The sequence below is a fragment of the Prionailurus bengalensis genome, chromosome D1 (genome assembly GCF_016509475.1).
Source record: "Prionailurus bengalensis isolate Pbe53 chromosome D1, Fcat_Pben_1.1_paternal_pri, whole genome shotgun sequence".
NCBI lineage: Eukaryota > Metazoa > Chordata > Mammalia > Carnivora > Felidae > Prionailurus > Prionailurus bengalensis.
The window spans coordinates 104,733,584-104,756,626 of record NC_057346.1 but is presented as its reverse complement, the minus strand read 5'-3'; the positions used below and the strand labels follow the sequence as shown (position 1 = coordinate 104,756,626).

The 23,043-nt window shown below is 42.8% G+C and overlaps 1 protein-coding gene across 4 annotated transcripts; it reads left to right on the top strand.

The window, feature by feature from the left end:
- Positions 1-11: 11 nt before the first annotated feature.
- CBLIF (cobalamin binding intrinsic factor) lies at positions 12-14,641 on the top strand. 4 transcript variants are annotated; one of them, XM_043581227.1, is made up of 9 exons: positions 12-131; positions 1,048-1,224; positions 2,201-2,314; positions 2,747-2,887; positions 4,695-4,876; positions 8,617-8,794; positions 10,155-10,356; positions 13,147-13,265; positions 14,406-14,640. In XM_043581227.1, exons 1-9 carry the CDS (start codon positions 53-55, stop codon positions 14,465-14,467), a joined length of 1,254 nt encoding a protein of 417 aa, XP_043437162.1. In that variant the 5' UTR covers positions 12-52; the 3' UTR covers positions 14,468-14,640. The 4 variants fall into 4 exon arrangements, with proteins under 4 accessions (XP_043437162.1, XP_043437166.1, XP_043437164.1 ...); XM_043581228.1 differs by lacking the exon at positions 12-131 and adding an exon at positions 175-261 and having other exon boundaries at positions 14,406-14,639; XM_043581231.1 differs by lacking the exon at positions 1,048-1,224 and having other exon boundaries at positions 14,406-14,641.
- The last annotated feature ends 8,402 nt before the right edge of the window (positions 14,642-23,043 follow it).

The following is a 23,043-nucleotide window of genomic DNA, read 5'->3' as shown; positions in this document are numbered from 1 at the left end:
AAACACTAGGATTTGGGCCCGGGACCCATAGACAGGACAAGAAGAGATTGGGATGGCCTGGTACATCCTCTACCTCCTGAACCTTCTCTGGGCTGTGGCTGGGACCAGCACCCAAACCCAGGGCTCATGTTGTGAGTACAGTGTTTCCTCCAGAGAAGTCAGGGAAGCCGTGACCCCAGGGACAGGGGCAAACCTCACACGCTGAGGTCAGCTGAGGAGAAAGTGATTGGAAACAGCAACCACTGTAGGAGTTCCAAGTGGGTGAGTCAGGGAGAGTGCTTGGTTCATCTTTCCTAGCTGCATAGTGTAAGTTCTTCCAGAAGGAAGTCTATGCATTTTTTTTAAGTTTATTTATTTATTTTTGAGAGAGAGAGAGAGAGAGAGAGAGAGAGAGAACAAGTGGGGAAGGGGCAGAAAGAGCAGGAGAGAAAGAATCCCTAGCTGGCTGCACCCTCAGCATGGAGCAGGTCTCGGGGCTCAATCTCATGAACCGTGAGATCATGACCTGAGCTGAAATCAAGAATCAGATGCTTAACCGACTGAGCCAACCAGGTGCCCCGAAGGCTATGGATTTCACATTAAGAGAGATTGAAATCCTGGTGCAGGAATGATGGCTGGTGGCACAGAGAGGTTCAGAGCTGTTCTGACCTCGTGCCACTGCTAGTGGGGATATGGGTACTCGCTGAGGACTGGTCATATCCCAAGCCTTCCATATTTTTCATGTCAGACTGAAGAAAAAAATGCAAGGAAAACATGATTTTGAGGGATGTGCTGGAAATAATATGAACTGCCCATGAATCATATTGCTTGAAGTCACTAAGTGAGAAATCACTTTCTTAAAGATAAGGGTTGAGAAGATGTTTGGTTTAATTGGCCTCAGAGGAAAATCTCAAGGTTTTCTCCTTTTTCTTTAATAATCATCCCTACATGGGAGCATCCTGGAAGGTACGTACCAATGCTAATCCTGTCTTCTGATTGACTCACAGGAAACACGTGTCTGAGATGAGAGAGAGGGTAGGGGGTTAGTTAATGCCCTTCTCTTTTCAGCTGTCCCCCCAGCACAGCAGCCCTTGGTTAATGGCATACAAGTGCTCATGGAGAACTCTGTGACCAGCTCAGCCTTCCCAAATCCCAGCATCCTGATCGCCATGAATCTAGCCGGAGCCTACAATGTGGAGGCCCAGAAGCTCCTGACTTACAAGCTCATGGCCAGTGACATAGCCGGTGAGAAGTCAGAGCCCCTCTGAACTCTCCCTGACTCTCCAGCCCCAGGTCCTAACTCCACACACCCCTTACTCCCATGCCACCTGCAACTGTACCTGGATCACCCAAATACCTTTCCCTACAAACCTGGAAAGAAATGCATGTGAAGTCAGAGCATTCGCAGAAGAGGGCAGCAACAATGAAAAAGCTCTAGATCAGATGTAAAAAGAGCAGGCTTCCAGTTCTGGCTCTATACCACGTATTAACTCCATGACCTTGGGGCACCTGGGTGGCTCAGTCAGTTGGGCATCCAACTCTTGATCTCATCTCGGGTCTTGATCTCAGGGTCCTGAGTTCAACCCTGCCTTAGGCTCCACACTGGGCGTGGAGCCTACTTTAAAAAATAAAAGTAACTCGGTGACCTTGAACAGGTCACGAATCCTGACCAACCTCACTTACGCATCTGCAAAATGTAGACGATTCTAATAACAAGGACACTAACAGTCATAATAAGAATGATAGTAATAATCAGATCTCTGTACTGCCTACCTCCCAGGAGTAGCCCTGACAATCAAGTGAGACAATAAAGTTAAAGTTATTTTCAGGTATGAATTTGTATGGGTGTTCTTGCTGCTTTTCTAAACAGACACCAGAGATTCTCGATGAAGTTGTCAAGTCACGGAGTGGTCACCAGAGTAAACATTCCTTGAGAATTTGTCCACACTTCTTTCCTTAAAAAGGAGAGATCAAAAAATTATCTAGGTGGTGCCTGGCTGGCTCAGTCAGAAAAGCACTCTTAGATCTCAGGGTTGTGAGTGTGTAACCCATGTTGGGTAAAGAGATTACTTAAAAATAAAATCTTAAAAAAAAAAAAACCTATCTAATCACACTATTAAAAATTCAATGATCTGGACAAAAAGCAGAGAGTTCAGCCCTGGCGCCAGGCACACTCTTCCCTGACAATACCTTTGTAACCCTTTTGTTCTCTCCTCCACAGACCTGACCATTGGCCAGCTTGCCCTTACTGTCATGGCCCTCACCTCCTCCTGCCGAGACCCTGGGAATAAAGTTTCGATTCTACACAGACAAATGGAAAACTGGGCTCCTTCAAGTAAGAGCTCATCAGAAGGGAGGGGAGAGTGAGGCAAATGATTTTTCCTGAGAATTTTAAGCCTAGAACGAAAGAGATGGGGGAATGGAAAGTGAGGGAAGAAACACAGCTGTCTTTGCTTAGGATCCCTGAGATCATCCCACTGCGAGATATTCACTTCGATTCCAAGTGAACTAGAGAAGACCACTGTCCCCAGGGACACAGACTTATGCCATCACCTGAAGACAGCCTCATTCCTTTTATTCTCTTCTCATGCCGGGTGACATTCTTATTCTGAGAAGTGTTGAAGTTACCTTTTGCTAAAACGGAGGCTTTCTTTTTGGACAGGTTTTCTAAACATTTCTATTTAAAAGGTTTGGCTTTTCCCTTTTTCATGAACGTCCTCATTCTGGAGGATGTTAATCTTATCGAGGCCCTCTGTCCCCTTCCCAGGCCCCAATGCTCAGTCTTCAACCTTCTACGGGCCCAGTCTGGCGGTCCTGGCACTGTGCCAGAAGAACCCTGAGACAACCTTACCCATAGCAGTCCGCTTTGCCAAGATCCTGCTGGCCAATTCCTCCCCCTTCAACATGGGTGAGTCGGTCACCACTGCCAGGCACTGCCCTGAGCAGGGAACATCACGGGCACTGAATGGGGGGCCGGAGGGGACAGTGGGAGGGGGAGTTCTCCACGGAGGAAGAGCTCAGGATCATGAAAATGTCTACAGATGGGAGGTACTTCACAAATATTTGTTGGACATGTGAATTAAGGAATAAATGAAAGGGAAATAGTAAGACAAAGAAACCAGGATGGTACTTGAAATGTCTTGACAATGACAGAATCTTCACTGGAAACAATAAGCATGTCACTCACCCAAGTCAGGAGTTATTTCCAGGCAAATTCTTGAATTATTAAACCAATGTCTAGACTCAGCCATACACTGAACCTTCTCTTGTATCATTAGTGGTGATTCCACACCCTGTTCTTCTCAATGTTTCTCCTTGTAACATTCAAATATTCTCTTTCTATTGAACAGATACTGTCTGGGGGCACCTGGGTGGCTCAGTCGGTTAGGCACGCAACTCTTGTTTTCAGCTCAGGTCACAATCTCACAGTTTGTGAGTTCAATCTCTCTCTGCCTCTCTGTCTCTCTGTCTCTCTCAAAATAAATGAATAAACAAAAAACATTTAAAATACATAAACAGATACTGATGCTCCTCCGCTTCAAGGATATATTGGAACCATCGTATTCCTTCTTTCTGCAACCTTATGGCTGCTTGTGAATGGAAGCTTCTCCCCTCTATGGCACCAGGTCCTTCTCTGTCCACCCTCCCCTCCTGCAGATGATGGTGCCGACTCTGAATAATGCCATCTGTGAGGACACTGCTGTATGCCCCTCGTTCATGGTCACATTTTCTCCTCTGCCACTCTCCAAGCAAGAGTGTATCTCAGGTTAACACCCCATTACCCATGCTTCCTCAACAACCTCTCTTGTCTCAAGCAAACACTCTCGTTTCAGGCTTTCAGACCAAGAAACAAAGGCTCTGGTACGTCCCTGGGGGTCAAGAGCAGACGGGTCTCCGTGTTCCATCTGGGACCTCATGCATTGCTGGGGTGTCTCTGTCAGTTTGGGAAATTTGGACTTCTTTGCCAACACTGGTTTCAACAACACTGTCTTCCTTAATGAGTTTATGCAAATTTCAGGCGGAGATCCCAGTAGGGAGGGGAAGATCAGTCAAAGAAAAGATGTCATCTGGCAAGTCTTGCAAGTGTTCCGGTCTTGTCCTGCCAGCACTTGCTCATTCAGTCCATGTACATTTTCCCATGCAAATCATGAAAATGCCCCTGTGTTGGGTGCCATGGGGGGGTGCAAAGTTCCTGCCACCCAGAAGCTCACAGAGCACGGTAACAACAAAACAGAGCAGCGAGTGCTGACATTGCAAAACCGGTCCAAACAACACATGCTAAAAAATAAAAAAGGTCAGGAAAGAGACCACACCTGTGGCATAGGGCTGCCCAAGGGAAGGCTTCAATGAGAGGTGGCGATGGCTCGGCCTTCAAGCATTGGTGACATTTTTAAAGATAAACACTAGCACAAGAGAAATGGGATTGAATCAAGCGCCAGTCTACATTAATTAAAAGCATGAGCTGTGGAGTCACATAGATCTGGGTTCAGATCCTGGCCCTGCTACTTACTAGCTGTGTGGCCTTGGGCCATTATTTGGCCTCTCTGAGCCTCCATTTCCTCATCCCTTAAATGGAGACGATTATAGGTCCTACTTCACAGGCTGTCCTGAAGAATAAAGGAGATAATGTAGCTGGAACACAATAAGCACACAGTAAATGTTGCTTGTTCATATTGTTGTGGTGATGGTTGCCTTATCCCCACTGTGATTCACAGACACGGGAGCAATGGTGATCTTGGCTCTGACTTGTATGTACAACAAGATCCCAGTAGGTTCAGAGGAAGGTTACAGAAGTCTGTTTGGTCAGGTACTAGAGGACGTCGTGGAGAATATTAGCATGAGGATCAAAGACAATGGCATCATTGGAGACATCTACAGTACTGGCCTTGCCATGCAGGTAACACATCACCAACACTCTCTGCTGGGTCCATGCCAATACAGTAAGGCTGGGTTGTAGGATCAAGAGACCAGGCTTCTAACATCTCTGGGAAAGACCAGCTAGTTTAACCTGAGGTAGATACCTTGTGGTGCTTATGTCTTAGTCTCTCTACTGGTAAAATGTAGGTTGAGTCTTATTTCTTCCCTACTTCATGGGCAAAGTGTGAAAATAAAACTACGTGAATTCTTTTCTCATTCTTGGGGAAAAAAATACAAGTCAATCCAAGAAACATATCAGTTTATTACTGATAATGATCGGTTTGTTCATAATATTTACAGACTGATGAAAATTTGATGTATAAAAAATATAAGGATATTAAAACAAGTCCTAAAAAAAACTGAATTTTCTGATTCCATCTTGCCAGTCAAGTGTTCTTTTTTTTTTAGCCCTTTACCGTGATCCAAAAAAATGTGGGCTTGTATTCAAAGTGATTAATGAAAATAACCTAAAGCTGATTGGATGTCTAATCTTTGTCAAGCTCTTTTATAGTCTCGATCTCATTTCATCCTCACACAGTGCTCTAAATGGCAGAGCCAAGTTTGTCTGGTACCCAAGTACATACCCAATCCTATGCTTCCCTGGGAACCCAGATCCCGAGGCTTGGATTCTATGAGATGTTGCTTGATGCATCTCCAAATGCAACCCCCTTCCACTGATTAGGGTTGACCAGAGCAGCGTCCTCCCGTGGAAGACATACTAAAGATAGTGGGGAGACATAACCAACTAGAATCATAAATTAAAGGGTCACCTGTGGCCAAATCCTCTAGCCCCAACTGAGAAGTCTGTGCTCCAAAGTCTCAAAATGCCTAGTGTAATTAATTGGAAAACGACATCATGACCTTCTCCACTCAGAAAGCCCAGGAAACAGAGAACCATGGAATCACAATGCCAGCCCTGAACCTAATACACTACAGTGATAGGAAGAAATCCGTACATGGGGAGGAGTGGAGACTGGCCCTGATTCCACACATTAGAAATTACCAAAGGGCATGAACAGACTAGAAATCAGCTTATATTAAACGTAAGAGTGAACACCAAGTCCCCACTCCATGTGCCATGGTTAGGAGCAATTAATGAGAACAAAGTCAGCTTCTGTATCATGTCATGGTGAATGAAATTTTGCCATGGTACAAAAGACTGTTTGTTACCATGGCTGAATCATATGAGACCAGCTCTGGGGCTCAGGTCTAGAAAGCTGTGTGGAGTATCACAGGCAGTCTGGAAGGGATATAAGATGGGTTTTATCTATGACTCACTTAAAATAAACTTGCTTCACCTTAGTGCCAGACAGAGAAAGGTTTGCTCTTGTTAGTTTGGCTTGTGAATTCTGTTTGGGATTTTTATCACCTGCAGGGTACACTCTGATAAGCTGTGCCTGAGAATTAAAGCTTTTCCTATGAAAAGACAAAACCTCATTCTTATCCAGATATCACAGGCCACGTGGATTTCTAATCAGTTAGGAGACATATCCTCTCCCTACTTGAGTTAAGGCACACATCTAGAGTTTACTCAAGCAGCCTGTAGTCTGGAATCGCCAGATATCTAATGCATAACTTTTTTCTAATTAAAAATGTTCTGGTGTCAAAAACCAGAGGGCTCTGGACATGTAACAAGTTGAGTTTGAAGCCCAGATCTGCCACCCTTGTGGGCAAATACTGAATTTCTCTGAATTTCACTTTCCCAATCAGAACAAGGATCCAAGGATAGTTTTTACAAATCACAAGCACAAGGCAATGCTTAATAACTGTTCACGGTCTCTCCCTTTTCAGCCTTCATTCTTCACCTTCCAGGACGCCAGTGCCCTTCAAGTGGTCTGGGCCACCCACATGGCTTCCCTAGGCATTCATGTGGCACTTCCTCTGTTCCAGAGTTTCTTCTCTTGTTTCCATCACTATTCCAAAGGTTTCAAAATTCCTCTGATAGGGATTTAACTTGGAAAGGGACCTGATAAACATCTTCATGCAAAGTTGTCAATGGCTTCTCACAGCATAATGTGTCCTTTCTCTCTAGAGTGTTGGCATTGGTAATGTTTTATCCCAAAGAGCTACATCTTACTTTTGGGATTTGAGAATTGAATACAGCAAGTGAACAAGATATGGCTGCTGAGGAGTACCTACCTACCTGATGCCCTTTAAACCAAATTTCCCTGTAAAGTGGCCTCTCGCAAGAGCCACAACTCATGGTTGCCAAAGTTAACAGTGATAGTCATGCCTATCCAAACTGTCTGGTTGTTCATCAACTGCCTTTGGCTTATAAAGCCAGTTCTGACTCTCCTCCCCCTTCGCTCATTTCCCATTTTAAGATTCAGCTGAATCAGTCAACCAGCAATCTCAGACCATTGACATACTCTGATGGTCATGGTCAGCACAACCCTAAAGTGAGGGAGATGGTAATGACAGCTTATATAACATACATCACAAAATGCTCTTGCTTATCATCCCATCTGAACCTCAAATGAACCTCCAAAGGTAGGAAGAAATTATGATTTCTGTTTGACCCAATGAGATCTAAAACGCAGCAAAGTAGAATGAACTGCTTGGTGTATTTAGCAAGAATCATTTTTTTTTTTATTTTTTTTTCAACGTTTATTTATTTTTGGGACAGAGAGAGACAGAGCATGAACGGGGGAGGGGCAGAGAGAGAGGGAGACACAGAATCGGAAACAGGCTCCAGGCTCTGAGCCATCAGCCCAGAGCCTGACGCAGGGCTCGAACTCACGGACCGCGAGATCGTGATCTGGCTGAAGTCGGACGCTTAACCGACTGCGCCACCCAGGCGCCCCGCAAGAATCATTTTTTGTAAGTAACAGAAACCCAAGTAACTTAAGAAAAAAAATGGGCATTTCCTATTTCATAGAGACTAGAGGGTCCAGAGCTGGATTAATTTCAGGAGCAGCCAGAAGAAAGGACTCAAATCATGGTTTCAGGGACCACTCTTTTTTCATCGCTCAGCCCTGGTTTTCTTCATTGTCTCCTACTCCATGGTTTCTTCAAAGTGGCTGAGGAAGATGGTCACCAGCAGCCCACTGCTTACTTACATGGTCCCAGCTGAATACCCCCAGCAGGAAAGAAAGAAGTACTTCTCTCTCTGAGTGTCTGTATATCAGGGAAGGACTCTGTCTAGTGTGTATGCCCACCAATCACTGTCACCAAAAGGATGGCACGCTATGATTAGCCCAGCCCAGGCCATGAATCCACCCCTGTGGCCAGGGTTGTGGAGCCTCTGGCTGACAGTTCTGACGTGAATACAAAGTGTGGGAGGAGTCCACCAAAGGGTGTGCAGGACAACACAAAACAAAAGAGTTCTCCTATGTTTCGCTGGCCAGGCTGTTCCAGACTAGCTGCCCCTGGAGCTTGCTTTGCCCGGCTCTCACCTTGTTCTACGTTTAAGAACTATTTTATATAAAACATACTATAAATGCAGCAGCCCTAATAGTGTTCCCCAAATCTGTTGGTTGCACAAATATTTGTTGTGTGACTGCTATGTGATAGACACTGAGCTAAGAGGTGGGGACACAGAGTGAACAAAAGAGACATCGTCCTGAACCTTGGGCAGCTCAATTTTGGACTCTGGATGATCCCCAAGATTAGTGATCAAGTGTTTCCCTTATAAAGCTTATAAAGGCCAACTCTCAGCTATGCCTAATCAACCAATCTCTCCCTCTCCTTCTCTCTCTCTCCCTCTCTCTCCTGCCCCAGGCTCTCTCCGTGACACCTAAGCACCCTCCCAAGAAGTGGAACTGCAAGAAGACCATGGACACAATACTTAAGGAGATTGAGCTGGGGAAATTCCACAATCCCATGTCCATTGCCCAAATCCTTCCTTCCCTGAAAGGCAAGACATACCTAGATGTGCCCCATGTGTCTTGTATCCCTGGTAAGAACTCTAAACATCTGCCTTTCCTTGTGGTATAAAGTGGAAACTTATGCCCATAATAATATGTGGATCAATTTCAAGTGGCATATAGGCTTGTTATGTAGGCAGAGACGCATCTGATTTCCAATTCCCAAGTGTCGTGTCTTAACACACAGCCGCGCCAGCCTGCCCTCAGAGTTCAGCCCCCATGTCCACTTCACTCAGTACACATTAAATGAGCACCTACTATAGTAGGTGGTGAAGATGATGCTGAAGATGATAGTGAAGTGAAATGATGGTGAAGGGGGAAGGTCCATGGTCTTAACAATCAGATGATATATAACTTCACTCATTCATGGGATGAATGCCTCAAACATTACACAGTATCTTCAGATATCTGCTCTTTACAAAGTCATGAGATAGCTACATAGACAAAAACCACAACATTTGGAAGAATGAAATAAGCATTAAATAGAAATAGAAGCCACATACAGTGCAAAAGCAAAGGAGGTATGGCCAATCACTGATCTGGTCTGAGAGACTTATGAGAAGAACAGAGTTGGCATTTCAGCCCAGACATGGAGATCTAAATACGAAGCCTTGGTGCTCCTGGCACACCAAAGGAATGGGGGTGGAAACCTGGCACGTTACCCTCTGATTTGAAATATCTCTATTTTATACAATTAAAAATATAATACAAGGATACTTAAAATTCAAACACTGCAGAAATGTACACAAGGAAAGTGGGAGTCCTGCATAAAAATTTTATCACTCCAGAGGTAACTAGTCCTTGGTAGACATAGCGCCAACTCTTCTTTGTTATCAAATACTAGTATAAAGCACTATTCATCTCATGTTGCATGGACTTCCCGAGACAAGCAGAGATGACTAAGCTCCTTGTCTATCTCAGAACAGAATCTATAGAGACTGCGATCAAGCAACCGGATCCCAAGCACAGGCACATTCACCTAACCCCTTAGACTGCTTCCCAGTGATCTCCCCACCTTCACAAGATGGCTTTGGAGTCTTTCCTACCACTCTACACTACAGTTGCCCAGGCGTTTTGTTAAATGGCCTGAAACTTACTACCAGTGCCTCCAGATTCACAGTGGAAATTCCTTCAACAAAACTCATGTTCCTTGTAAAACTAGCTGTCAGCTCTTCAGCCAAAAACAACTCTCTAGAATGGAAATGAGAGCTCCATGGACCACACCAGTTCCTCAGAACAACCCACCAAGAACACAATATCATTGCCATTCCTTGAAATGTTTGTTTTTTGGTTTGTTTTTCTTTTAGGATGAGTCACTAACAACAGAGATTTTGCACCTAATAGTACAAACCCCATAGTCTTTAACAAATTTGGCCTGTTTGCTCTTCACAGGTCATGAAGGGCAACCAACCCTCCCCAGCCAAACCAACCCTGCTCCCACCTCAGCATCCAACATCACCGTCATATACACCATCAATAACCAGCTGAGGGGGGTGGAGCTGCACTTCAATGAGACCATCAATGTCAGTGTGAAAGCTGGATCGGTGCTACTTGTTGTCCTAGAGGAAGCCCAGCGCAGAAGCTCCATGTTCAAGTGAGTGTTGTAAGCGACACGCACATTCCCCCCAGGCCTCGCCTGAATTCCCATTCTCTCTCTCCTGCCTTTTCTTACCTTTTTTCCCTTCTGATAATTTAACAGATCTTCATCCCATCACCCCTCAAGAGGCCTGCAAACTACCAACTAGGCAAGGCTCTCAGGAAACATTAAATCACCCAAGTCAACATATGATAGAGTTTTACAAACAGGAATTCAAAGGGGAGAGTCTGTTGTGGATTTAGAATAGTCCAGAAAGGCTTGGGGCTTTGGACCACATTCGAAGGATAAGTACTGTAGGGCACATATGGGTAGATGGTATTCTAGGAAGAGGGAATGGCTAGAAAGAAGCATTCAAGGGGTGTTTGGGTGGCTAAATGTCCTCAGTTAAACGTCCAACCTGGGCTCAGGTCATGATCCCACAGTTCGTGGGTTCGAGCCCCACATCGCCTCCATGGTGAGTGTGCAGAACCTGCTTGGGATTCTCTCTCTCTACCTCTCTCTCTCTGCTCTTTCCCCACTTGCACTTTCTCTCTCAAAATAGATAGATAGATAGATAGATAGATAGATAGATAGATAGATAAAAAAGAAGAAGAAGAAGCATCGGAAGCAGGAAGAAGCAAGGAATTCCGGGAGCGAGTAGTCCAGCGTGACTAAAGAAGAGAATACAGGACTGAATTAAGTAAGTAACATCCAGAAGGATAGTCTGGGTAATGTAAAAAATCTGAAAAACCAGGCTCAGGAGATTGGACTCCACATTATGGAGAAGCATTGCAGGTTTTTAAGTAAGAAAAGTCATGTTGTAAAATGTTAGTTGGTTTGAGAATGGGAGACAAGGAGGAAATCTGGGGTGTGCCTATGGTCATGAATCTATGAAGTAATGAAGATTCCATGTAGGACAAACAGACTCACACCGAGGAAAACTCCACAGGTCTCTGTGAGAACTGGATGCGAGGGGCAAGAGAGAGAGAAGCTTCCAAACTTTTGATAGGAGTACCAGAAAGAAAGAATGTCTTTCAGAGAAAAAGACTTAATTCCTTTAGACGTGTCTAATTGTATGTGTTCAAAACAGAAGCACTGGGGAGCTTTTGAAGGGAGAAGCATGCAATGCTCCTTGGGGGCGTGAGTTGGAGCCCCATGTTGGGCATAAAGCCTATTAAAAAAAATAAAAAGGGGTGCCTGGATGGTTCAGTCGGTTAAGCATCTGACTTCGGCTCAGGTCATGACCTTGTGGTCTGTGAGTTCGAGCCCCGCGTCGGGCTCTGTGCTGACAGTTCAGAGCCTGGAGCCTGTTTCAGATTCCGTGGTCTCCCTCTCTCTCTGACCCTCCCCCATTCATGCTCTGTCTCTCTCTGTCTCAAAAATAAATAAACGTTAAAAAAAAGTTTTTTTTTAAATAAAAAGAACAGGAGACAGGTCTACATGCCCATTATACGCATAGCACCACTTAAGCCCAAAGAGGCTAAGTAACAGTCCTAAGATCACATGACATGTAGCTAATAGAGTTGAGATCGGAACCTAGACTTGACCGTGAAGCTCATGTCTTCCACTGCCCTGTCATAAAGGGAAGAATACAGAAATAAATCCAGAGGAGAAAATTAAGCCTTGTGAGGTGGTTATAGTTTGCAAAAAGAGGAAGCAGGAGAGAAAAATGGAGAAGACTAAGATAGCAGAGGGAGCAGAGGGAACATGCCAGGTGCTGGAAAGGAAAAGAGAAGAGTCTTTGAAAGGGAAGGTGACATGACCCCAGTCCTGCAGAGACATGCCAAGGAGAACGACTGACCAAGTCTGAGGGAGTGAAGCTGAGTGGGATGTGGAATCTACCCCACAGGATTGGGCTCGGGGAGTCATGCCTGCTGTCCACAGCCCAGCTCCATAATTTCCCTGACTTCTATACTCAGGTCGGGATCAAAGTTGCACTCCAAGAATACTCAGCTTTCAAACAACCCTCTGAATCTACCTTACTACTTCTCTGAGCTTAGCTTTAATTTTGCCTGATTTTTCTTTTTCTGACTGTGAATGTCATAAATACTTACAGTAGACAGGTGGGGGGTGATGCATAAAGAAGAAAACAGAACATCTACACTACATGCACAACATAATCACTGTGGACATGTTTTTATCATTTTGTAGGTGGTTTCTTCCCATGCATATTATAAACAGTTGTGATCCATCACATAGATGGGATAGCTATTTCGTGTACAATTTATGTCCCACAGTTTCACTTAACATTATTGGAGGAGCATTTGTAATGTCACTTAAAATTATTGAAAAATATAATTTTGTAACTGCAAAAAACTTCAGTCTTGCATATTCATCCCACGATTCACGTAATTATTCACCCATATTTGGGCATTTACATTTTCTTTAATTTGCTTATTGACAGGTTAAAAAAAAAACTCCCTTCAGGCTAATTTCATTTCATTTTAAGTGAAGTAATTTCATATTCATTAGTCATTTGTAATTTCTCTTTTGAGCATGATTTTATCTGATCTATAAAGCATTTAGAATGTCTCTGTCCCAGGGCGCCTGGGTAGCTCAGTCTGTTGAGTGGCTAACTCTTGATTTCGGCTCAGGTCATAATCCCAGTGTCATGGGATCGAGCCCCGTGTTTGGCTCCATGCTGGGCATGAAGCCTGCTTAAGATTATCTGTTTCTCATTCCCTCTTCCCCTCTCCCTCCCTCTCTCTCTAAAATAAAATAAAGAGAATGTCTCTGTCCCTACATCTTAACCTCTTATTGCCTTTCCTAAATGAGATATTAATCACATACATGATTTTATTCTTACAGATTTGAAACCACAATGACATCTTGGGGCCTTGTTGTCTCCTCCATCAATAATATTGCTGAAAATGTTCATCATAGGACCTACTGGCAATTCCTTAGTGGCAAAACACCTTTGAATGAAGGTGAGAAAGGAAAGGAATCTGGGAATCTCTTCCACAGTCTGAAGGCTACTTTCTTTCATTCTCTTCTTTAATTCATTCGTTCAATCGGCAAATAATTGAGATCATATGTATATATACGATAATCACACATACAGTGACTATGCATATATATTCATACACGTATATTATGAATATATATATATACAGTGATTTGATTGAATGATTGATAGATGATGGGATAGATAGATGATAGAACAGGTGGCTGGCTTTCTAAAATAGCTTTTTTAGGGCGCTTGGGTGTCTCAGTCGGTTGGACGTCTGACTTTGGCTCAGGTCATGATCTCACGGTTCATGGGTTCAAGCCCCACATCAGGCTCTGTGCTGACAGCTCAGAGCCCAGAGCCTGCTTCGGATTCTGTGTCTCCCTCTCTCTCTGCCCCTCCCCTGCTTGCAGTCTGTCTCTCTCTGTCTCTCTGTCTCTCTGTCTCTCTCAAAAATAAATAAACATTAAAAAAGTAAATCAGGCTTATTCTTATGTCTACCAATTGCTTTTCTTCTCTGAGGAAAGAATGATAAACAGAAAGCCTCTGAGATCCAAAAAGATTTGGGCCTGGAACTGTCATTCTTTCCAATGCCTGGCAACTTGGAAGCCATCAATACCACCATCATCTAACTTTCCTGCCCTGAAACACAAGAATTCTCAACACACTGCCCTTCCTTATTGTCTGCAAAATCTTCAAAAATGAATATGAGATCTTTCTACCTTGAATGCTCTAAATTTGGCTTAACTAAGCAAGTCTAACAGTAACCACCATTTACTGCACACTTACTACGTGTCAGGTACCGTATTAGGCATCTGGCAGTCATTATTCCTAGTGCTGAAAATGTTTCTTCAGGGTAAATATTATGAATGCAATTTAACACATGAGGAAAAGGAGACTCACAATTTAAGGGGCTTCTCCGAAGACATACCCCACATGGCAACTCGGAGCCTGGAAACAAGGACTCCCTAAACCTCAGTTCCATACTCTTCCATACCAACGGAGCTGCCCATTTCACTCTGTGATGACTTTACTCCTCCAACAATGAGCTGATCCCCTGGGAGGTGGGTGTGGTTATACGCCCCACGGTCACCTCATGTTCTTCTCTGATTGTTTCTAGGCGTTGCTGACTACATACCCTTCAACCATGAGCACATCACAGCCAATTTCACACAGTACTAAGGACGAAGTAGCTTCAGGTTCTCTCAAACACCTTCAAAGGATGATGGAATTTTTGTTCATTTCATTTCAAATCTACGCCAAAAGGTGGAAATCTACAATGCTCCCATATTCCTGGTTAAAAAAAAAAAAAAAAACCATGGAAAACACTGTGTAGAATAAATGATTCAAACTTCCCTAGAGTCTCAACATCTGTGACCCGTGAAAAAAACGTCCAGCTTCTCAAGGCACTGACTGCCAGTCATAATTTAAACCTAGGGTAAGGGGAGAAGAGAGAGCCCAGTTGATATTTTTAGAGTTCATTCTGATCTTGATTAATTAACCAACACATTCCTTTATTTCTACAAATGAAATGATATATTTTTTAAATCTCCTATTTTTTTTTCTTATACCAAGTACTACTTTCCAAATCACTTAGTGAAATGGCCAAAATTATTTCATATGAGACTCCCATACAACTAGGTAAATGATGTTGTACTTCTCCCCTTCCATTTCTAATATTGATTCTTGGCAAAGTTAAGTTTAAAATGTATATTTTTATATATATATATATAAATACATATTTAATATATAAATATAATTTGTATTTAGTATGTAATTAAAATTTAACATAACTTTTATATATTAAATATAAATACACATCTAAAATCCCACCCCATAAATATTATATATTTTACATATTAAATAGACATATAGACATATAACCCCATCCTATATACATATTTGAATGAAAAATTAAGCTTTCAAAGACAATCATAACTTTCATCTCTGCTGGTAGGAGTCAACACAGGGACCAGCTTTCTAGTGAAGGATATGAAAATTGTATCAAAAGGGACATCTGGGTGACTCAGCCAGTTGAGCTTTCAACTCTCAATTTTGGCTCAGGTCATTATCTCAGGGTGAGATCGAACCCCACTTTGGGCTCTGAGCTGAGCATAGAGGCTGCTTAAGATTCTATCTATCTATCTATCTATCTATCTACCTACCTACCTATCTACTTATCTACCTATCTATCTCTCCCTCTACCCCTGCCCCCACTCGTGTTCTGGAGCTCTCACTCCCTCTCTAAAAAAAGAAGAAAGAAAATCATATCAAAAGACCTAAAATGTTCTTAAGTTTGACCCCCCACCAATCCCAATTCTGAAAATTATACAAAGGAGAGAATCATAATAGGACACACATATACAAGAATCAAAACATCCACTGAAGTAATTAGACAGCCAACTTACATGTGCAGCCTCAGTACACTTCCTAATGCTGAAGCCCAGAGGCAGACAGACTCGCCTGCCCTGTCACAGGTCTCCCCTCCCAGCGTCTCAGAATAAGAGCGCGCCCTCTGGTAACAGTGGTTCCTGGGAGAAGAAGGTGTGAGCCACCAGCCCAAGCCTTCATTCCAAACATGCCTGTTACATACGTCACTGTACTCCAGAAGAAGGCCAGGACTGTTACCATGGTGGAAGGCACCCTCAGGGGGTGTGAACAAGCGCTCTCTCAGAACATGCCATGATACTCATAATATGGAAAACATGTGCTCTCTCATAAAAACATAAAAAACAAGTGCTCTCTCATAACATGCCATGATACTCATAATATGGAAAACATGGCAAAGGTCTACCTGTCCAACAATAGAGCAATGGACAGGTAAACCCTGGTAGATCCATATGATGGGATACTTAAAAGTCACTGAGATTCTTAAGTTCCACATGTGAATGAAGTCATACGGTGTCTATCTTTCTCTGACTGACTTGTTTCACTTAGCGTTATGCCTCTAGATCACCCATGTTGTTGCAAATGGCAAGATCTTATTTTTTTAATGGTCGAATAATATCCCATTATATAATAGAGACCATATCTTCTTTATCCGTTCATCTGTGGATGGACACATGAGTTGCTTCCGTATCTTGACTATGGTAAATATTGCTGCAACAAACATTGGGGTGCATATATCGTTTTGAATTAGTGTTTTCATTTTGTTGGGTAAATACTCAGTAGTGGAATTACTGGCTCATTTGTGGAATTTAAGAAACAAAACAAACGAACAAAGAGAAAAGAGACAAGCAAAAAAACCGAGACTCTCAACTATAGAGAACTGGTGGTTACCAGAGGGGAGGCGGGTGGGGGGATGGGTGAAATAGTTGATGGGGATTAAGGAGTGCACTTGTCATGATGAGCACTGGGGGTCGTATGGAAATGTTGAATCACCATATTGTACACCTGACACTAATATAACACTGTATGTTAATTATACTTGAATTTCAAAAGTGAATTAATTTTTTAAAAAAGAAATGTGATGCACTATTAAAATTAATTTTTTGATGTTTATTTTTATTTTTGAGACAGAGACAGAGAGAGAGACAGCACAATGGGGGTTGGGGTAGAGAAGGTGGGGGACAGAGGATCCGAAGGGTGCTCTGCGCTGACAACAGTGAGCCTGATGCAGGGCTTGAACCCATGAACCACTAGATCATGACCTGAGCCAAAGTAGGATGGTCAATCGACTGAGCCACCAAGGCGTCCCTTAAAATGAATTTTTTTTTAAAGTCCATAAAATTCACATTGAAGATAAATACTTGCAGACATGGAGAGACGTTCACAATGCATTATAATGCCACCCATGCCAGAGTATTATAGTAATTAACTGTGACAGAATTAATGGTCACTGATTTTGTTGGTTTGCTTCTCTGTGGTCTATGTTTTCTTCATTTGATACATAATAATTGAGCAACCGGAAGATGGGGAAAATTATTTTAAACAAAGATGAGTTTTTATTTAACAATATATTGGGCAACAAAGGGAAAGGGTGTGTGTGCGTGTGTGTGTGTGTGTGTGTGTGTGTGTGTGTGAGAGAGAGAGAGAGAGAGAGAGAGAGAGAGAGGACTGTCCCCAACTTTTACAATTAACTGTGTGTTCATTTGTACTGGCAAGGGTGGGGGACAGGCGAGCAGGTTGACAGTGGATCTCCTATGACAAGCTGCAATTCCATTTTGAGGAAGTGCTGTAATAAAATGTAGTCTGTGGGTCATTATTGCATAATGCGTAGTGCCCAAGCATGGGTTCGGTTATGGCTTCAGGGATTATAACAAGCGGCTTTTGCGACCTCTACTGGCCATGGCTGGTAAAGCCTAACTTTCTTCAGGGAAGTGGTCAATTTTCAGCATGATGGTTTTTGTGAAGATGCTAGCTAGGGAGAGGAAGGAGGATTGCTTTTTGCTGCAATTCCAATTGCAATTGTATTTTCCTTTAACTAGATGTATGAATGACCTATAGCAAGTGCATGATGGAGGACCACACTCTGATAAGGACGTGGAACTAAATAGAAAATCCTCTAGCCTCTTCCTACCCAGATCCTACAATACTTTGAAATGACAAAGAATCTTGCTTGGAAGTACAAACGGCTCTGAGATTTATAAGAAGAACAACAACAGCGAGAAAGAAAAAAGAACTGTGGACAAGAAAATAAAAATAGAAACAGAGACAGAATAGAACAAAATGGTTCCAAATTTTATCTTGGACACCAAACATGCAAAACAGCCATGATGTTTTTTTGCAAAGTAAAGTGAATTTGACCAAACATATAAAAATGTGTAATAAAAGGACAATAATTCAAACAGTGTAGCTCTGGCTTCAGATCAGGGAGAACATGGGAATGGGATAAAATGCTAAAAAAAAATTATGTGGGAATTTAGTGAATTATAAAATCATATAATCATCATATTAAATGATGATTTTCAACATGGCCAAAGAGTTATATTATATCCCTATTTCTGGCCCTTATAAGCATATTATCAAAGTCAAAAACTCTTAAGAAAATAACTGGCAAATTTTACTGTGTAAAAATTATAAATGGTCCTACCTCAAAAAAAAAATTAAAGGATATATTGAAATTTTAAAAAAATTGAATCATATACACACAGGAGTTAATATACTTGATATATAGTAAGAATTTTTGAATTGATAAAAAAATAAATAGTACAATTGATAATTGATATATAGACAAAGTACAGAAGCAAGCAAATCACACGTACAGGAAAGCGGTAGACAAAAATATACGAGACCAAAGACAGGAGAACAAGTTCAACATCACTAGTCACTGCAAGAATGCAAACTAGTGTATAACCAAGGTGTAAGCTATATGAAATAGAACTCAGAGAATGCAATCAGAAATCAACCCTAGGAGTGCTTGGTTGGCTCAGTCAGAAGCATGCGACTCTTGCTCTCAGGGTTATGAGTTCAAGCCCCACATTGGGTGTAGAGATTACTTAAAAATAAAATCTTCGGGGCAACTGGGTGACTCAGTCGGTTGAGTGGCTGACTCTTGATTTGGGCTCAGGTCATGATCCCAGGGTCGTGCGATCCAGCCCATAAGCATAGTACCTGCTTAAGATTCTCTCTCTCTCTGTCCATCCCCCAGCTTCTCTCTCTAAAATAAAATAAATAATAATAATAAATAATAATAAACTCTTAAAAAAAACTGATGGGGTGCCTGGTTGGCTCAGTCAGAAGAGCCTATGTCTCTTGATCTCGGGGTCATGAGTTGGAGCCCCACACTGGGCGGAAAGATTACTGAAAATAAATAAACTTAAAAAAAAAAAAGTCAACTTTAGTTTACCTTGCTCCTGCTTATCCAAACTCCAAACAAACTCTGTAAGGCTAGGGGTTTTCTGAATTTTCATATTACCCTCTGATTTAAAAAAAAAAAAAAAAAAAGAATAAAAATAAAATAACTCATACTATCACTTCTAGTCACAGAAAACATTCTGATCTCAGTAACTAAAATGTCCAATACTGTGTAATAGTCACTGATGGGGTTTTGGAGTGGTGGGAGGTCCAGAGCTGACAGCCAGAAGAATTCTTGAGGTGTCTTTGATGCAAAAGGAACAGGACCCCTGGGCAGAAAGAGCTGCACTGGGCTAGTGAAGAGAGACTGATTATATACTGTGGAGATGGGAGAGGTAAAGGCAAAAGGGAGGCCTCCAAAGGGGCTTTCATATGCTAAAGAGGACTCTTAAGACGCCAATGGCCTAGCTATTGTCAAGCTAAGGTTGTTTTCCCTTAGTAAGGCATTAACATTAAGACAGGAGGGAGTTGGGGCGCCTGGGTGGCTCAGTCCGACTTCAGCTCAGGTCGTGATCTCGCGGTCTGTGGGTTCGAGCCCCGCGTTAGGCTCTGTGCTGACAACTCAGAGCCTGGAGCCTGTTTCGGATTCTGTGTCTCCCTCTGTCTGACCCTCCCCCGTTCATGCTCTGTCTCTCTCTGTCTCAAAAATAAATAAAGGTTAAAAAAAAAATTTTTTTTTTAAAAAGACAGGAGGGAGTTCCTGGAAGAATGTTATACTTTGTATTTGCCTCAAATATTTGTCAAGGGGCTGCAGGTCTTATAGAAATTTAATTTTACCTGCCATTTCCTTCTTGCCTTTGTCCCCCACATCACTATGGAGGGAAGGGCGATGTTGGGGCTCCAGGAAACTGAGTCTATAGGTTTCTGGAGATTAGGCTATTGATAAGATTGCCTTTTTCTTGTAATTTACTAAGACACTTGTAAACTAATGGAGACTCATGTCCTGCATGGTTGTGATCTGTATCAGTTAACCTTCTCACCTTTTGGGCACCCAGGAGTACCTGAGGAATGTCACACATGTCCCACCTGGGGGGTGAGGGGTGTGGGGTGTCAGCTTGCCTTATGCTCCCTCATCAGTCACAACCCTGAATTCCATCAAAAGGCAAAGCTGCTCCTCTCCCCTAGTTCAGTCCTGCTCCAGAGCAAGTGATTGTAGTAGAAACAACATGGCGGGGGGGAGGGGGGGGGTCTCAATTTCCTCACTTTGTACTTTTACCAATCACGCCGGATCTTTTCTGCCCCTCGTCTCTCACCTCTGTGTCTGACCCCTCTGGCATGGCTGACTGGCATAGCACCTGTTATAGGTTGAAGGGTGTCCTCCTCCTTCTCCAACCAAAAAGATGTGTTGGAGCCCTAACCGCCATCCCCCACCTCAGAATGTGACCTTATTAAGAGAAACTGTCTTTCTTTACAGAGATAATCAAGTTAAAATAAGGTCAATAAGGTGGGCCCTAATCCAATACAACTATTGTCTTATAAAAAGGGGAAATTTGGACACAAAGACACACAGAAAGAGAAGAGGATGGGTAGAGAGACAGAGAGAAGATGGCCGTCCTCAAGCCCGGGACAGACCCTTCCTCACAGTGCTCAGAAGGAACGGACCCTGCTAACAGCTGGACTTCAGACTTGTGGCCTCCAGAGCTGTGGAGGCAATAAACTTCTGTTGTTTTAAGACCCACAGTTTGGGGTACTTTGTTACAGCAGCCGAGCAAACTCATCCAGCACCCAACAGTGGTTGACTCCGCTCCAGGTATGGTTTAAAGTATACTCTTTCTCTCAGGGGTGCTTTACGGATTCTTCAGAGAAACACACACACACAAATACCCTACCCTAACTGCTGAGGATATTCGGATGCATGCAAAGTCATCTCTGCTGAATGATTGGCCGGTTGCATATGATGCTTCCCTCAGGCCCTGGACATCCATCATCACTTCTTCCAGCTTCTTTCTCTCTGCTCCTCAGTGGGGTCCTGTTGGACAGGATATAAGAAAACCCTGAACCGACGCACTGCACTGGGGTCCACATCTGGCGAACAAGATATGCACGCCTTTGCCCCATCATCAGTAAAGATGTAATTACTTCCCAACGCAGCCCTCTACTTTGCATCAAACCTCCAAACATAGACTTTTCTCAAACCTGGGGCCAACACCACTCCCCCTCAAACAGCAGGGGGCCATATCAAGCTGAGTGTCTTGGAATGTCTCTCACTAAGCTTGATGGAGCACCCCAATGCCTAGCCATGGGAGAGCGAGAGTGGAACTCACAATATACCAACAACACTGTCCAAAGAAATCTTTACTGTAATCTCCAGGCTGCACTTCTTTTCTTGATTTTTTTCAGTGCTTTTAACAGGCTGCAAGAAAGTGGAGAGCTAAGAATAGTGAAGCCAAATCCTGCCATGTCCTTCGTAAATCCTGCCCAAGAGGCCTAGCACCTCACTTGGGAATGTGGGGATTACCACACAGCCTGGGGCCTCAGGCAAAGCTGAGTCAGACACAATCCCGTTTTAACAGCCTATCATAAACATAAACCATTAGACATCATCTCTCACCTTTCATACTGGCAAAGCTCTAAAAGAAAGGTGTACAAGAAAGCTCAGCAAGGGTGTGGATAAACAGGTACTTTGATACATTGTTGGTGAAGGTCAATTTTGCATAATTGTATGGAGCAAAACGATTTTAAACGAACATTCCCTTTGATCTCATCATTTCTTTTTATGGAATTTGCCGGAAAGAAATACCAAAACAGTACCAACAGGATGTGTACAAAGTTCATTGCAGCATGGCCTATAATAAAAGATTTGTAAATAACTCGACTCAACGACAATAGGGAATCATTCACGACATAGGTGAAACCATTCACGGGAATACCACAGGTACAGTCTGTGAATGCCAAGACAAAAACAAGAACAGTTGCCATGGTTCCCTCTTCTTGGTCAAACAATTGAGGAGTTGGTCCTTTCTTTAAGCCTGTTGATTTAATCAATGAAAAATGCTGGAAATAGCTCTTCTGTAAAACTTCAGTAGCTTTCCAAGTTGGGATTCAATCTAATTTAGCTTTAAAGCCCTGGAATGTGTAGACATACTCATTTTTCTCATGCCAGTAAGGTAGACACTCAATGGAGACATGTTGAATGAATGCTTTCCTGTGCATCATTTCCACCACTATCATCTTTGAAACAGGATTCTAATAAGATAGTCTTTGTGTCAATAAAAACCTCTCGTAAACAGCAAGTCAATATTATTAATTACTGGGGCACCTGGGTGGCTCAGTCGGTTAAGCAGCCGACTTTGGCTCAGGTCATGATCTTGTAGTTTACGGGTTTGAGCCCCGCATCAGGCTCTGTGCTGACAGCTCAGAGCCTGGAGCCTGCTTCCGATTCTGTGTCTCCCTCTCTCTCTGTCCCTCCCCTGCCCATGCTCTGTCTCTCTCTGTCTTTCAAAATTGAATAAATGTTAAAAATAATAATATTAATTATTAATATTGTATTAGAATATATTGGTTTTTGTTGTGGAAAAATCTAGGGTACTGATGGGGAGAACAAAGGCAAAATAATGTAGAAAAAATTTAAATCTCCTTACAACCTACAGCCCATTGACAAGTCCTTGAGACAGGCAGGGTGACCTTTCTCCAAGAAATCAACTGCCTCAAGGTTACTACTTTGCTAGAAGCAAAAAGCAACCTGAGCTTGACATTGGCCTGACCTCCAGGATCCTGTAAGTCTTCTTTAACATATAACAATCCCTTTGGAAACTTCCTTTTTCTCTATTCCCTTCCCCAAGATACGTGTTGGCAATCATCCTCCAAATATATGGCCCACTGATATACATCTGAAGGGTCTCATGACTAATGTTTTCCTGGATAGTAGGAAATAACTTTTTCTTAACAGCAGCTAGCCCCTCAAGATCCTGACACCTTGCTTCCAAATTCCTTAGAGACTCACACTACCCCTAACTCCCTCC

Coding starts and splice junctions, on each gene's coding strand:
- CBLIF (XM_043581227.1), top strand. CDS start 53: ATGGCCTGGTACATCCTCTACCTCCTGAACCTTCTCTGGGCTGTGGCT. Junction 8,795..10,154: donor CCATGTGTCTTGTATCCCTG/GTAAGAACTCTA, acceptor TGCTCTTCACAG/GTCATGAAGGGCAACCAACC. Junction 13,266..14,405: donor CAAAACACCTTTGAATGAAG/GTGAGAAAGGAA, acceptor GATTGTTTCTAG/GCGTTGCTGACTACATACCC.